We start from the raw sequence: 16507 nt of genomic DNA on the forward strand, positions 1-16507 counted from the left end.
AAAAAAAAAAAGTGTGGGTTGGGGAGGAGGTATAGGAGGCTTTCAGTAGAGAGGAAAAGGTGTGAAATAATTCTTTCATCACATCTACTTAAATGTCAATTTATTGGAGAAAGCCTTCCAGGAATTAAGTACATCTCCTTCCAACCCCTCTTCTCTCACGGGACCCTTTGCCCTCATCTGGTACTCACCACCATTTGTAACTGTATCTTTATTGGTTCACTTGTCTGTTCCTCCGTTAGAGAACTACGGGAGGGCAGGCACTTTTTGACTTCCCGATATACACATAAAGAAACAGGACTGGTATATAATCACTAAATAATTACTTGTTGAACAAAAAGTTAATGAATGAACCTCTTCAGAATTTTGTCTTGGGTCATCCCTGTAAAGTGTTTGGGCAAGTCACTTTTCCTCTCTGAGCTTTCACTTCTGACTATACACATACCACGGGAATTGTAATCTCTTCTCTGCCCACCTCACAGCGCTGTCATAAGGAGGATCTGAGCTAATAAATCCGGAAACGCTCCATCAAGTGATCCTCAAATGTAACGGATTGTTATTTTTAGTCCACGCGCAGCCTCGCAGGTAGCAGGTGCTGAAAAGGACTCACTGATTGGGGGAGGGGGCCATTATAGTTTCTGTGACCATAGGCATCGAAGCTTTGCAGAAGGGTTCCGCAGGCCGCGGAGAGGCGGGGCTTAGGCCCGCAGCCCACTCGCTCCGGCCTTTCCCTGGAGGCGCTAGCCCAGCGAGGATGGGGGGCGGGGAGGTCGAAGGGGGAGTAACTGTCAAACCTCCCCGCTTGGCGCCATTATTTAAATAGTACGTGCCGGTCTCGCTGCTGTACGTGCCCGGGGCGGGGCTCCGAGCGCCGGGAGAGGGGCGGAGGCCGGGGGCGGGTCGGGGAGGTGGAGGAGCGAGAGGGGACGGACTAGGGCGGGGCCAGGCTGGCTAGAGGGGCGGGACTAGCGGCGGCCCCCGGCGAGGTTCAGTGCGCTTGCGCTGACAGACGCAAGATGGCGGACAGTGCGGAACTAAAGGTAAAGCGCAGCTCGAATTCACTTCTAATATTCGGCCGCGGAGACGGCGCCGCTGGTGCTGGGGGGGATGGGTCCGGCCCTGGGGGGCCGCTCGGGCTTGACTCCACCCGGGCCTGGAGTTGTAGGGAGGAGCGGCGCGCCTGGCCCTGGCTGAGGGGGCCCGGCAACAGCGGGCCGCGGGCCCCGGGTGCCTCGGGGGCGCTGACGGGTCGTCCCCGGCGTGTTATTGTTGTGGGCGCCTCTGGCGGGGGTGGCGGGGGAAGAGATCGGTAGTCTGGAGGTAGGGGCCTAGGCTGCCCTCTGGGCTCGGCTTCTTCACCTTCCACCAGCCTTCCCCGCCCCCCCCATGGGGAACGGGGGCTGGGGCAGGGTGTTCGTGTAGGGGGGATTGGGAAAGCTCCCCGCCGCGGCTTCCTCTTCCTTCTTTGCAGTCCCGGGCTGCTGTCAGGAGCTCTCCTCGGACCCCCGGGAACTTGGCTCCGGCCGCCCCGCCCCTCCGTGGCTCCCTGCCGCCCCCGCCCCAGACTCCGCTCTCTCCGGCTGCCCGCCTGTCAGGAGGCGCCCGGGGTGCCCCGCTTGTGGGCAGCGCAATCCTGGGGTTGTGGGGCGGGGATGTGGGGAGAAGCTCCGGTAAAGTTTAGTGAGCCCCTGGCCGACGTTGGGGTTCGGCTGAGGGGTAGCGGGGGAGTCTGCCTGGGCGGGACGTTACTTTCTCTCTGATCCTGGGCAACCGGAGTGGGGGGAGAACCCCCCTCGAAGGGTGTGTATTTGGAAGCAGTGGTGGGTGGTGGGAAGCAGCTACCTCTCCCTTCTTTTCCTTCTCTTCCTTTGCCTGGTGTGGAGGGTGAGAGGAGCCTTTGGGGGTCTCTGCACACACCATGATGGCGATGCTATAGCTGATGGAGGTGAATGGTTCGTGTTTATATCCCCCCGTTGCCTTTTGTTTGTAGGGACATCTTGCTGGCCATGTTGATTTGAACGAAATTCTCCCCTCATCCTACTTCAACCCCCAATAAATAGAACGTTCCTCCGTTCCTCTCAACTGTACCAATTACTCACGCCTCGCGAAATTGGATGAAAGGGTGCCCCCTTTTCCCCGCTTTTTCTCCCACCCCAATCTTCTTTACCTGATGATGGCTTCTTTACCGAAGCAGATATACCACTACACAAGCTGTTGGGGGAGGGGGGTGGAACCCTTATGATTGGATTGTGACAAATGGGGCTCCGCTTGAATAATTTTGGTTTAGTAGCAGGCAGTTTTAACTAACGCGTATTATTTCGAGGCTCTGAACGCAATATTCCCCTCTGTGGCTTCCTGTGTGTGAACCAAGCAGCTGGGTATATCTTGACCCAGAGAACTGACATCTCTGTCAGAACGGCGATTGGGATATACAGTTGTAAATCTTTGGGGAGAGTTCTCTGTCTCTATTTAATAAAAATTATTTTTAAAACATTTCTCCGTTATACTGAAACGACAGCTTCTAGAACAGGCACACACTGGGTTTGTTTCTGGAGTTTTTCTGTGGAAAGCTTCGCTGAAAGATCGGTTTCCTCAATAATTTTGCAATATTAACATTCCAAAATTTGTATATTAAGGCGCTGGCTTTGAATGTCGTTCTTTTAAAATTTACTTCTAATTACAAATTAATTGAACAGAGTGCAGATTTGGAATGGTTGGTTTCGTTTTTTTTCCACTTTCAAACTGTTGACTGAAATGAAAAAGCCTTAGCAATTTAAATATTTTGAGGTCATTAACTCTTGAAATATAAAGTATGCAACTTTAAGATAGATGTTTTCAATAGTTTCACTCTTAAGATGTAGTCACAATGTTGCTGTGATCTCCTCCTTCTACTATTTATTTTGTTTGGAATCCTTTTGAATGATAGCTAATCAGTTCTGTTATACATGGGCCTCAGAGTAAAGCTGAAAAGCTTGTGCTGGGTATATTGTCACTCTTGATGCCGTCTGAAGAAACTGGTATGGAAAGCACATGCTGGGAGATTTCCTCCTTTGTTCTTTCTCATTTTAAGAAAGTGCCTTTGGGGATAGATCAGATCCCTGGTGTGAGTCTTGTTAGGTAAAGTTTCTCTTTACAAAAATGAGCCTGTATCAGATAAGTGCTAAACACTTGGGGGAAACATTATTTTTCTAAAAATGATCTCCCTTTTTGCTTTCTGAAAAATCTACTTGAGTTTTTTTTAGTGGAAAAACTACTCTTGTGTTTCTGTAGTACAATTTTTTCAAATTATAATAACTGTTTTGACCTACAGGTTGGCATTGTATGTGCCCAATACTTTTAGAAGCTGTGATAAATTGCTTAGCTGTTGATAGCTGTGTTAAAAATTTTAGTGCTTGATTGTGGTTAGATTTGCTGGTTTTTTTTTTTTTTTTTTTTTTTTTTTTTGGGAAGGGGGTAGATGATCTTAGGAATGCCTACCATAGTTATTTGAGAATGTGTGTATATAAATTTCTGTGCAGTAAGCTTTGGAAGACACTTCTTTTGGAAATCATATTTTCTGATGGTTTTTTGTTTTGGAAGTAAATAGCATTTATTCTTAATAAGATAGAAGAAGTCAATAAAATTTAAGAAAAACCCAGAGATTTCAGCTTTAAGTGAAAATACAGTAGTACAATGGATTGCCAGCTGTAAGGCTTTGAGAAAATAGTGACTTTTTTGTTATCCTGATTCACAGCTCACATATCATCTTGCTGTAGATTGTATTCATAATTATTTTCCTCATGGCCCATTTTAGTGAGTCCTTTCAAATCTATAATCTACAAAGATTGGATGGGGAAAATGGATAGATCTCTATCTCCTGTAGGAATAGTGCAAGCTGCAACACTTGAAGATACTGCCAATAAAAATTAGATTGTGAGTCATACATATCAAAAAGAATTCTCTGTGCACATTTGTTTATGAAAGGTTTAATTTTTCATTAGGGGAATACCCATAAATGACATCTGTAAGAATGTAAAGAGTGAGCATTTTATTATCTTTAGGAACTTAAAAAGCAGGAGGATGTGATGGCCGGATGCTCTTGGAAGTTAATAATCTGACAGCTTCATGTAGTTCCTCTTAAAGAACCTTTTTTTTTTTTTTTTTTGGAAGATTATTTATTTTAGAGAGAGTGAGAGAGAGCAGGCACACGAGAGCGAGAGCGTGCATGCTTCAGGGAGAGTTGAGGGAGAGGTAGAGGGAGAGGAAGAAAATCTCAAGCAGACTTCCTGCTGAGCCAGGAGTGGGGTGGGGTGGCTCAAGGGCCTGATCTCAAAACCCTAAGAGGAGCTGAGCAGAAATTAGGAGTTGGATGCTTAACCACCTGAGCCACCTAGGCACCCCCAAAGGACTTTTTTTTTATTACAAGTTTTTTGCATTAACTCTCAAATCAAGTTATATGGCCATTTTAACTCACGGGTGGAACAGTGGGGAGGAAGAAGTTCATCATTTTAGTGGAATAACATAATGGAATTCAATGGGAAGAGAAGCCATACTTTTGACACTGTGCTTTTAAAAGTATCTATAAGCATGTCAGGAAATTGTTGTCATATTCTTCCTCTTTATTTTCAAGAAATAGCCATTTAATTTTGATCTTTGTGGTGTGATTTTAGAAGGAAATAGACCGGATAGTTTATTCATGAATTTGATTGGATTCTCCCTAATTTGGTTTGGTGTCAAGTGCCACATTTTGTTAGCTTTTGTTTTAAGTCACCATTTTTATGAACAGTATTTAAAAACAATTTATAAAACACTTTAGTTTTTAAGTATTTCATACAGTTGTTTTTAAATACTGCTTTTTCATCTACAGTTTTCTTCTGGGTCGTTGTATTGTCTTTCTCTTCAGAGTCTCTTGTAACCGCTGTGAGTTGCAATAGTGCTTAGTGGAGAGCCCATAGCTGATTAATCTCAGGTTTCTCTTGGTGAACTATATCAACATGCTGCTCCAGGGTTCTTGCTGAGGCTTTTTGAGTTCAGTGTAATTTGTACCCTTTCTTGGTGGTAAGTAGGGATAAGAAAATAAAATGGCTCATGGTTGTAGTGAGAACTGGGAAGAAGTATCTTGAGTTTCTGCAAAACTGGGTGTTTGTGATAATATGATGAAGCCTTTAAAAACAAAACCCCTGGGTCATTACTTTATAGAATTGATTGTAGTGCTCTCTGAAGTATTGTGCTCTGACATTAAGCACCTTTTTCTTTTTTTCATGTTTGAATGAATAGTATTTTTTATAGTATGTTGTACTTCATGATGTTGCCGTTTATAATGTACCCATTATCTCATCTGATCTTTCCAACAGTTCTTTGAGGTAGGAAGGCAGGTCTTACCTCTTTTATTGGTGAAGCGAGCCCAGAAAGAGTAAGTGACTAGCCCAGGGTCTTACGACTAGCCCAGGGTCATACAAGTAAAAGTGGCAGGGACTTGAACTTACCTAAGTCTTGTGATTTCAAACCCTGTACTATATAGGCTGCTGTAAAGGTCCCATGTATGTCCTGGAGCCCCATAGGGTGCCTCGCTCACAAAGAATTCTAGTTATGTTGTTGCTAATACTTTCCCTCTTGCTCTATGCCAAGGTATTTTTGGATATTCCTTGGGCTTTTTGCAAGGGAGATTTTGGAGTTTGTTAGTTCGAATCATAGATGTTAATTCTTGCAAATAACATTTTGCCAAAATTTCAGGGAATACTGAAAAATAAGCAGAAAAATAAACACCTGTAATCTCAGCACTTAGAAATATCATGGTTAACATCAGGGGATCTATCCATTTAGACTTTCTCTCTGTGAACATATGTGTATGTATATTCATCACAAAAAGAGATTGCACTTTTCTTTATGTGTAATCTGCTGTTTTCATGGCTATCTTTCCAGGTAAGTAAATATAGGTCTGTGTGATCATTTGAAAGGTAACATGTATTTTTATTCAGCTAGTCCCTTATCATTGGACACTTAGATAGTTCCACTTTTTTGCTCTTTTAACAATGTCTTGACAAACAGCCTGATATAAAGATTTGCAAATGTTTTATTCTAACAAAAATAAATTGATGTGACAGAACTTTTTCTGTGCTTTAGGGAGCAGTGTTAATGCTATTTTGATTAGATGAAGTTTTGTGAGTGAAATAAGTAGTTCTTGCTTTGTTCATTGTCTGTACCTTTGTTTCTGTTTCTATAAACCTATCAGATAAGATTATTAAATGATGGCAGAGTATATTCTATAAAAATACAAGTAAACATTTGGTAAAGTATAAAATAGAGTATGAAGGGCGCCTGGGTGGCTCAGTGGGTTAAGCCGCTGCCTTCGGCTCAGGTCATGATCTCAGGGTCCTGGGATCGAGGCCCGCATTGGGCTCCCTGCTCAGCAGGGAGCCTGCTTCCCTCTCTCTCTCTCTCTGCCTGCCTCTCTGTCTACTTGTGATCTCTCTGTGTCAAATAAATAAATAAAATCTTTAAAAAATAAAATAAAATAAAATAGAGTATGAAACAGCATTTATAATTTATTTCAAGTATGTTTGACACAGAAATCAAATATTGGAAGTTAATATGCTTTGTTTAGATGACCACGGTTTTTGGTTTTTTTAAATCTTTAAAAAATTTATTTATTTATTTATTTATAAAATTTATTTGACAGACAGCGATCACAAGTAGGCAGAGAGGCAGGCAGAGAGAGAGGAAGGAAAGCAGGCTCCCTGCTGAGCAGAGAGCCCCATGCGGGGGCTCCATCCCAGGACCCTGAGATCATGACCTGAGCCGAAAGCAGAGGCTTTAACCCACTGAGCCACCCAGGTGCCTGCCCATGTGTTTTTAACTGACATTTTAAGAAAAGCAGTGCTGACCATTAATATAGGTAAAGTAGAAAAGAGAATTTGCCTTATTCATATTTTTTTCTCAAAATTAAGTGTTGGGGTGCTTGGGTGGCTCAGTGGGTTGAGCTGTTGAGCCTCTGCCTTTGGCTCAGCTGGGGTCGTGACCTCAGGGTCCTGGGATTAAGCCCTGCATTGGGCTCTCTGCTCAGCGGGGAGCCTGCTCCCCCCCCCCACTCCCCCTTGCCTACTTGTGATCTCTCTCTCTCCCTCTGTCAAGTAAATCAATAAAATCTTTAAAACAAAACCACAAATAAAACCTAAGTGTTGCCAAAGTATTAGATTGGTAGGTAACATTGTTTTGAGGAGGTTCTTACAGGAAAGAGGTTATAGAGGCAATGAAAATATTTTTCTATTTTAGGAAGAACCTTATTGGGTTAAATCAGCTAATAAATGCATATATGAACCATTATGGGTTAAGTCAATAAATGGATATGTCAGTTGAGTTAATATATATATTTTAGAATTTTTAATTTATTTATTTGATAGAGAAATCATCAGGCGGGGTGGTGGGGGGAAGCAGGCTCCCTGCTGAGCAGAGAGCCTGATGTGGGTCTTGAATCTAACACCCTGAGACCATGACCTGAGCTGAAGGCAGAGGCTTAACCCACTGAGCCACCCAGGCACCCAGTTGAGTTAATATTTGTGCAACATCTGGAAAGTACTGCACTGTAGAAAAAATAGTTGATGAGATTAAGGGCATATAAGTGCTCAAACTCTAAATTTAATGTCAGATTTAGTCCTCATGTAAACTTGAATTTATGTAGCACGTTTTAGTACTAGGATTTTTAAAAAGAAGTGATAAATTTTAAGTATGTAATTGTATTTTATTATCAATTTTGTAATTGCAATGCACTTTTTGCTTCTCTTACCACAAAATGTTTGTAATTATACTTCCCCCTTCCATGTTAAAAACTGTGGCACCCCATTACTTTTTGATTCCTTCTACTTTTGGTTTAAGTGGTATCACATGAAATGGTAGCCCCCCCACCCCGAACTCCTCCTCCCTTCAGAATTAACTGGTAAAACTTCCTTCTTCGTAATGAATTTCTTACATGAATTTCAGTAAAATGAAGAAACTACCTTTTTTCCTTTTCTGTTTCACATTAGATCAAACAAAATAAATATAAACCCTTTGAACATTAACTAGTAACTTTGAAATATCAGTAACTCTCCAGAGATTGTTGCAAATGTTCCTATTTTTTAAAACTTCATCTTCTTCTTACCTTTCCTGCTGTTCTTGCTTTCAGTTTCCCCCTTTGGTTGCCAGGCTAATTTTCCCAAAACATTTCTTTTCATCCTGTCACTCCAATGGCTTTCCATCGATAACAGGATAAAGTCTTAGCTCTCAGGTATTCAGGATTTTCTGTAGTCTGATCCCAGTCCATTTTTTGTGTGTTTTGTCTTCACTCTGTAGCAAAAGTCCTTAACTTAAAGCCAGAACTGTTAGTTTGCTTCTTTTTGTTGACTGGTGTTCTGCTTTGTATACCACTTCATTTTCCCCCATTCCTACCCTGTGGACATAGTAGGTGCTTAAGGTACATTTGTGAAATGAACAAATTATGTTCAAAATTTGTTTCTGTTAGTTAAGGGGGCTGATGCACATGTTGTATGATAGTCTAAATTGCAAATGTTCACATCTTCATTTTTTTTTTTTTTCTAATGGCAGCTTTGTAGATAAACTCAAATAATGATAAATCTAGAATTGTTTATGGGACACCTTGGTGGCTCAGTCGGTTAGGCATTTATCTTCAGCTGAGGTTCCTGGTCCTGGGGTCCTGGGATCAAGTCCCAGATCTGGCTCCCGGCTTCCTGGGGAATCCTGCTTCTCCATCTGCCTGCTGCTCTCCCTGCCTGTGTACTCTTGCCTTCTTCTTCTTCTCTCTCTCTCTCTCTCTGACAAATAGTCTTTTTAAAAAAGAAACTTAAAAATCTAGAATAATTTATGAAAGATTTTTAGGTTTGTCTTTTATTTTCTTCAAGTTATATAAATTTAAGTGACTACATTTCTGATTGTAGTGATGTGGCAGTAAGTAGAGTATAGTTTTAAAGACCTTCATCTTCAACCCTCCCTTCCCTGAGAGGCAGTCACTTTGGTCTCTATTGTTTTTTGGGGGGTGGGGAGCGTAAAAGCTTTATTGAGATATAATTCACATACCATATAGTTCATCTATTTAAGGTACACAATTAGCTGGTTTTTAATACATTTACAAAGTTGTGCAGCCATCTACATAATTAATTTTAGAATATTTTCCTGACTCCCCAAAGAAATCCTGTACCTTTCAGCTATCGCTCCCACTGCCCACAATTCATTTCACCCTGAGGCAGCTGCTAATCTGCTTTTGTTCTCGTAGATTTGACTGTTTTGGACATTTCATACATGTGAAATGTCTTCTCTCTCTGACCTATTCATTTTTCTTTGAGTGGGCATTTATCTCTGCCTGTATAATATTTTTAATTTATTGTATGTGTATATCTAGATTCAGATATGACTGGGCATACAGAATGAACTCAGTATTACTAAATGATGTACATGCACATAAATATATTTTCTAAAAACAAATGGGATCATACTATACCTAATATCTTTTGACTTGTGTTTTTCACTTAATAATATATATTGAAGATCTTTCCATGTTATATCCTCAAATGAGATCATTTCATTCTTTTTTAACAGTGTACATATTTTGTACGTATATTTACAGAGGTTTACCTCTTGAGTTTATCAATGTATATGTCGAAAAGTTCCTTTTTTTTTTTTTTTAAAGATTATTTATTTATTTATTTGACAGAGAGAGATCACAAGTAGGCAGAGAGGCAGGCAGAGAGAGGAGAGGAGGAAGCAGGCTCCCTGCTGAGCAGAGAGCCCGATTCGGGACTCGATCCCAGGACCCTGAGATTATGACCTGAGCCGAAGGCCTAACCCACAGAGCCACCCAGGCGGCTGAAAAGTTCTTGTTTTGATAGTTTTGTTACACTGTTGCTTTTTAAAAAACAGTTGCCACATTTAATGTAACAGCTATGGTATTAGCATTGAAGTGTCCCTGAAAAATAGAAATAAAAACTAAAACAGGTAAAGGTTGTTTGGCTTGAGGAGAAATGGAATGTAGGCTCTTTATGGGATTCTGGCAGTGCGCAACCAAAGCAGTTCATTTTGTATTTGGGTTTCTGAATGTGAGCAAGCCTGTTTTTAGCTTCATGGCATAGTGCTTAAAATAGAATTTAACATGCTATCTTGTGCTTTATGGTGAATTTTAAGACTTTTTCTTGCAGTCATGTAGGTCTAATCTTAAAAAAATATCCGAAAGATTTCAGGATAAACATTTTTCTTTTACATTAAAATCATCATTCTGGTCTCTAGGGTTCTGTAAGTTACCCAAGAAGGGGAATGAAGAGGCGCCTAGCTGATGGTAGGTATTTGGCAAGTAGTTTTTGACTTAGGAGGGTATCTGTCACATTCTGGCATTCATAATTTTTGAGTTCCAGCTCTGAGGTATCAAGCTATCAGTAGTTTGGGTATATCTCTGTGTATATGTGTGTATTTAAACATTTTTGTTATAATGGGATATCTATTAAAAAATTACCTTTAAAAAAATTTTTTTTAAAGAGTTTATTTATTCATTTGACAGACAGATCACAAGTAGGCAGAGAGGCAGGCAGAGAGAGAGAGAGGAAGGGAAGCAGGCTCCCTGTCTAGCAGAGAGCCCGAAGTGGGGCTCTATCCCAGGACCCTGGGATCATGACCTGAGCTGAAGGCAGAGGCTTTAACCCACTGAGCCACCCAGGCGCCCCAAATTATCTTTTTTTAATCATGCAACTAGTGCATCAGCTATTACATTGGTTCTCAAAGTCCATTTTCCAGGCCTTCGGTGATTCTCTAGGTTCTTTCTGGGGGTTGTCCAAGTCTAAAACTATTAATAGTAGTAAGGCATTATTTATTATATTGGTGTTTGCAAAATCAGTGGTGGGTGAAATTGCTGGTGCCTTAACATGAATTAAGGCAGTGGCACTAAACTGTAGTCGTTTAGTATATCACCATACATTTAGAATTAAAAAATAAATGCCAGATATCCTCAGTATCCTTAATTAAGCAAAAAAAATATATATATTAATTTGATTATGTCTCAATCCTTGAGTCCATTTGGAAATATATTTTATGTGATGTAATGGGAAGTACCTATAGAAGTATTTTAATGAGTACCAAACCCAGCGGTTAACTCAAAGAAAAGATCTTGTGTAGTTGTTTGAGTTATGGGCTGAACTAGCTGCTTTTTTAATGGAATACCATTTTTACTTGAAAGAATGACTGACAAAGTATGGTTATACAGACTTGGATATTCAGGACATTTTCTGTACGAGAAAAACAGCTGACAATATTTGTTGCTGAAGATAAAATTTAAGTTTTGAGGCAAAATGGAATTTTGGAATACTTGTATTTACTACTTTGAGTTTGACAGTTTCCCAATACTTATTTTTGTTTTGATTTGTATTTTTTAGAGATTTTACTTATTTGTCAGAGAGAGAGGTAGAGCACACAAGTAGGGGGAGTGGCAGGCAGAGGGAGAAGCAGGCTCCCTGCTGAGCAAGGAGCCTGATGTGGGATTTGATCCCAGCAGTCTGGGATCATGACTTAAGCCAAAGGCAGACGCTTGGCTGACTGAGCCACTGAGGTGTCCCTTACCAATACTTTTTTTTTTTTTTTAATTTTATTTATTTATTTGACAGAGATCACAAGTAGGCAGAGAGGCAGGCAGGGGACAGGGGGGTGGAGGGGGGAAGCAGGCTTCCTGCTGAGCAGAGAGCCCGCTGTGGGGCTCAATCCCAGGACCCTGGGATCATGACCTGAGCTGAAGGCAGAGGCTTTAACCTACTGAGCCACCAAGGCACCCCCCTTCCCAATACTTTTTGATAAGGTTATTGGTGGTACTAATAAATGCGATATAGCGCAAGTGTCAACATTTGGAAGAACTGCATAACTCAGTGAAGCAATACTTTCTAAATGCGTGGTATTGAAAATCATGCATGGGTAAAAAGATGCATTGGAAATAGAAGATAGACCAATGGATTTCAGTAAATCAGAGTAAGAAGTGTTTACTTGATATGGTTTTAGATTCCATATTGCAACAGCCTTTACGAAACTGCAGCTTGTTGAGTTTTGGTTAAGGATCAGAGAATATCCATAGTTATCTGAAAAGCCTATTGAAATACTGTCTTTTTCCAAGTACATACCTGCATGAGGCTGAATTTTCTTCCTGTACTTCAGTCAAAACAACCTCATGGAGCAGATTAAATGCAAAAGCAGATATGAGAATCAGGCCGTCTTTATTAAGTCAGACATTAAAGCGATTTGCAAAAATGTGAAACAGTGACAATCTTCTCGATAATATATTTTTTGTCTTGGAATGTAATATTTAAAATTAATATGTGATTTATGTTAACAGATAATGACTTATTTTTTTATTTTTATTTTTATTTTTTTATTTTTTAAAGATTTTATTTATTCATTTGACAGACAGAGATCACAAGTAGGCAGAGAGGCAGGCAGAGAGAGAGAGAGGAGGAAGCAGGCTCCCTGCGGAGCAGAGAGCCCTATGCGGGACTGGATCCCAGGATCCTGGGATCATGACCTGAGCTGAAGGCAGAGGCTTTAACCCACTGAGCCACCCAGGCGCCCCTAATGACTTATTTTTAAATGATGATAAATCTTTAAAAAATTCTGTTTTAGTTTCTAATACAGTAAATATGGGTATTTTTTTTTTAAGACTTATTTTTTAAAAAGGAGAGAGAGAGGAGGGGGGCAAAAGGGTAGAGGGAGAGGGAGAGAATCTTAAGTAGACTCCCTGCCGAGTACAGAGCCCTACAGAGGGCTCAATCTCACGACCCTAAGATCTCTCCCTGAGCAGAAATCAAGAGTTGGATGCGTAACTGACTCAGCCACCCAGATGCCCCAAAATCGATAGATTTAATCAACAAAGTTTTTTGGGTTCTCCATTTTCTAGACTGTAAAAGAGTCCAGGGAACAAAAACTTTGAGAACCTGAACACTGTTTATATAAGATTTACAGTACAGGTATAGCTTAAAATCAGACTATCCTTTTCACCTTCTTACCCATGGCATTTAAAAAAGAAATTTAAACGAAAAAATAGTTTGCTTATAGATAATAGTGATCCCATTTACAAGGCAGTTTGCAAGCAGAAACTGTTTATTGTATCTTGCATCTCTGTGGCAAAAATACTAATGGTATGCATTGCATTGCATGACTCTACTCTCAAAATGCTTTAAATCAGTAGTGGTATGGGGATTCTATAACTTTTTATTTTCTCAAGGTTATGTCTCAATCCTTGATTGGCTTTGTTCTGTAGTAGGGAATAGAAATAGTTTCAATAAGTGAAAAATCCATAGAGATGTCCCCTAACCTACTTTAGCCAATAATTTCCTCTTTTCGTCAGATCTTACTAGTTCTTACGAAATATCTAAGATGATTGGTTTATATTGGACCTCTTTTGTTTTCTTCCTTTCCCTCTTGTGGGATTGAACTGGAACCTAGAGATTATAAAACTCTAAATGCTTTTCTAGTTTCTTTTTACCTTTCCTTAGAGTTGTATTTGAAAAGCCTTTAGCTTCTGTATTCCTCAAGCATCTTTCACTAGGGTGTCAAGGTAATAGAAAACAAAGATTTTTGTGCAAAAGTTATTCTAATCTGTGGTTTCAATATGAAGTAACATCTTAAAGGTGAAAGTTTTCTTTTAAGTATGGTATTTCGTGTGTAATTGAATCCTTTAGGGTTGCCATTATTTTTCACTTCTAAATTTAAATAGTAGTCCCAGGAATAGTGCAATTACTAATAAGAATGGGGAACAGTAAAAGTTAATAACCCTTAATTCCAGACTCTTTAAAAAGTTACTTCTTGGTATATGTGGCAAATATGTTAAAAACTTTTTCTGGGGTGTCTGATTGTCTCAGTTGGTGGAGCTTGTGCCTCTTGATCTCAGGGTTGTGAGTTCAAGCCCCACATTGGGAGTGGAGCCTACTTTAAAAAAAAAAAAAAAAAAGTATTTCCACGTGGCAACCCTGCTATGCCCAATGGAAAGGATATTAGATAAGATTCACTTGTAATTAGCAGCATTATTTGCATATAAAAATGTGCTATAGCTCTTGAATAGTTTGGTTGAGTAGGTTCAACTTTGCTACTTATGGGTTGGCTAATAATTGTTTAGAACATACTTTCTTTACTTTTTTTCTTTTTTTAAAAGATTTTATTTATTATTTGTTAGAGGGAGAGAGAGCACAAGTATGTAGAGTGGCAGGCAGAGGGAGAAGGAGAAGCAAGCTCTCCACTGAGCAGGGAGCCTCATGTGGGGCTTGATCCTGGGACCCTAGGATCATGACCTGAGCCGAAGACAGCTGCCCAACCAGCTGAGCCACCCAGCGCCCCTAGAACATATTTTCTTGTAGTAAACTGTCCTGCATTATTTTCTGGAATCTGCTGATCTTAACTGATCTAATCAGTTCTGTTGAGTGTGGGGAGTGATAACTGAACATTTTGTTTTGCATATAATTTCCAGTTTTATCTGTAGCTTTAGTAAAAGTGACCCAGTTTTTGATGTTGAAATGTCTTGTCATGCTAACTGCATAATCCATTTGAAGGAATGAGGTGATGTTTGTGTTTATGTGGTGGGGTGGTGGTGCTGAGGATGTGAATGGTCTTGGAATTCAAGGGGTATGTCTTCTATTGAACCTAATTCTGCAGGTAAAGTTAATCAGGGGAAAAGTGATATTGATGTGAAGTGCAAATATAGTTAGACTCAAGCTTTTATTAATTAGCTGTGGGGTTTATTTGATTGAAGAAGTAATGCCTTATGAATATAAAAATAATTTTTTCACTTAAAAATTGCTTCATTCATTAATGCTTTCCCTTTTATAATTTTTTTAAAAGATTTTATTTATTTATTTGATAGAGATTACAAGTAGGCAGAGAGGCAGGCAGAGAGAGAGGAGGAAGCAGGCTCCCCACTGAGCAGAGAGCCCGATGTGGGGCTTGATCCCAGGATTCTGAGACCATGACCTGAGCCGAAGCAGAGGCTTTAACCCACTGAGCCACTCAGGTGCCCCCCCCCCCACTTTTATAATCTTAACATGGCTCATTAAAAACTTGGGGTTGATGAGAACTTATTTTACTTTCTATATAATTAGGTCTTCTCATATAGTCATGTATTTATTCACTTAATATTTGAGTGTATGCCATGTGTCTGGTATTGTGCTAGTTAGCAGAATACAGGGATAATTAGAACAATTCTGTTGGGAAGGAATTCAGTCTGGTGGAGAGACAGGTACATACTCTCTTGCATCATAATTATCTGGTTAAAACCAGTAGTAAAGCCATGCATGGTTGATGTGTACATTTTACTTGCCTTTGAATATTTATATTTCTGGATTATTATATTTAAGATTGTTTTCCCTCAACTTTCACATAAGAATTAATTAGATTGGTAGGAAAAAGAATTATCATAACATAACTCTTGAAAAACTTACTGTAGTTTTTTTTTTTTTGAGATTTTTGTATCCATCCTGTCCAAATGCCTGCCCTCTGCCCACTTCCCTTCCTGCCTGACCCATGGTTTTAAAAGGATCCTTCATTTTTAGGTATTTTGCCAAGCCTAATTAACCAAAATCTGTTAGGAGCAAAGGACTTTAAGTAAAGACTTAAAGTAAAGACTTAGCTTTACTTAAAGTCCTTTTATTATTTTTTTTTATTTTTAATTTTTTTTGAGGTTGAACTTTTTTTTTTTAAAGATTTTATTTATTTATTTATTTGATAGACAGAGATCACAAATAGGCAGACAGAGAGAGAGGGGGAGGCAGGCTCCCTGCTGAGCAGAGAGCCCCATGACCCTGAGATCATGACCTGAGCCGAAGACAGAGGCTTTAACCCACTGAGCCACCCAGGTGCCCCGTAAGGTTGAACTTCGACAATGATCTTACTGAAAGTTAGTTTCCTGTTAGAGTTTTGAGATTTCTTAGGTTTTCAGAAAATTTTCTTCAAGGTCTGTTTTTTCCTCTTGAATGAAACTAGACAATTTGAAGTATGGTAGAATTTGAGCAGTTAGAACAGACATTTTCTCTTGTATATTCTTGTCTTTTGTAACCCTAAAGATGAGTTTTGCATTGTACATGGTACAGAGTGCCATTTCATACTTGAACCTTTACATGTGACCCATCTGGAGGTTTGAGGATCTTTATTCCTGGTGTGCTTACATCCTGTTGAAATGCCTTCGTATGGGTATCTTTCAGTCATTGTGCTAAGGTACTTGATGGCACAGTCTGGAGACACATGTCCTTCACTTCTAGGAAATTGTCTTGTGTTAATCCTTTAGTAATATTCTCCCTTTCATTTTTTGTTTTCTGTTGTTAGAGGACTGTACCTGTGCCTTTCCTTTCCTTTCCTTTCCTTTTTTTTTTTTTTAATTAATTTATTTTTTAAGAGCCCAGCATGACACCTGGACTCATGAGCCTGAGATCAAGATCTGAGCTAAAATCATGAGTCAGATGCTTGACTGACAGAGCCAGCTAGGTGCCCCTGCTTCTTCTTCTTTTTTTTTTTTTTTTAACCAGTTGATTAT

The 16507-nt window shown here is 39.9% G+C and overlaps 1 protein-coding gene across 2 annotated transcripts in view; it reads left to right on the top strand.

Moving 5' to 3' along the window:
- The first annotated feature begins 933 nt into the window (after window positions 1–933).
- PIAS1 (protein inhibitor of activated STAT 1) overlaps window positions 934–16507 on the top strand; it is a 119968-nt gene continuing 104394 nt past the window's right edge. For both annotated transcript variants that reach the window (XM_032343003.1, XM_032343005.1), the window contains exon 1: window positions 934–1037. In XM_032343003.1, the coding sequence (XP_032198894.1) occupies window positions 1014–1037 (24 nt within the window). In that variant the 5' untranslated portion in view covers window positions 934–1013. The remainder of the gene's footprint in view (window positions 1038–16507) is intronic.

The sequence above is a fragment of the Mustela erminea genome, chromosome 5 (assembly GCF_009829155.1).
Source record: "Mustela erminea isolate mMusErm1 chromosome 5, mMusErm1.Pri, whole genome shotgun sequence".
NCBI lineage: Eukaryota > Metazoa > Chordata > Mammalia > Carnivora > Mustelidae > Mustela > Mustela erminea.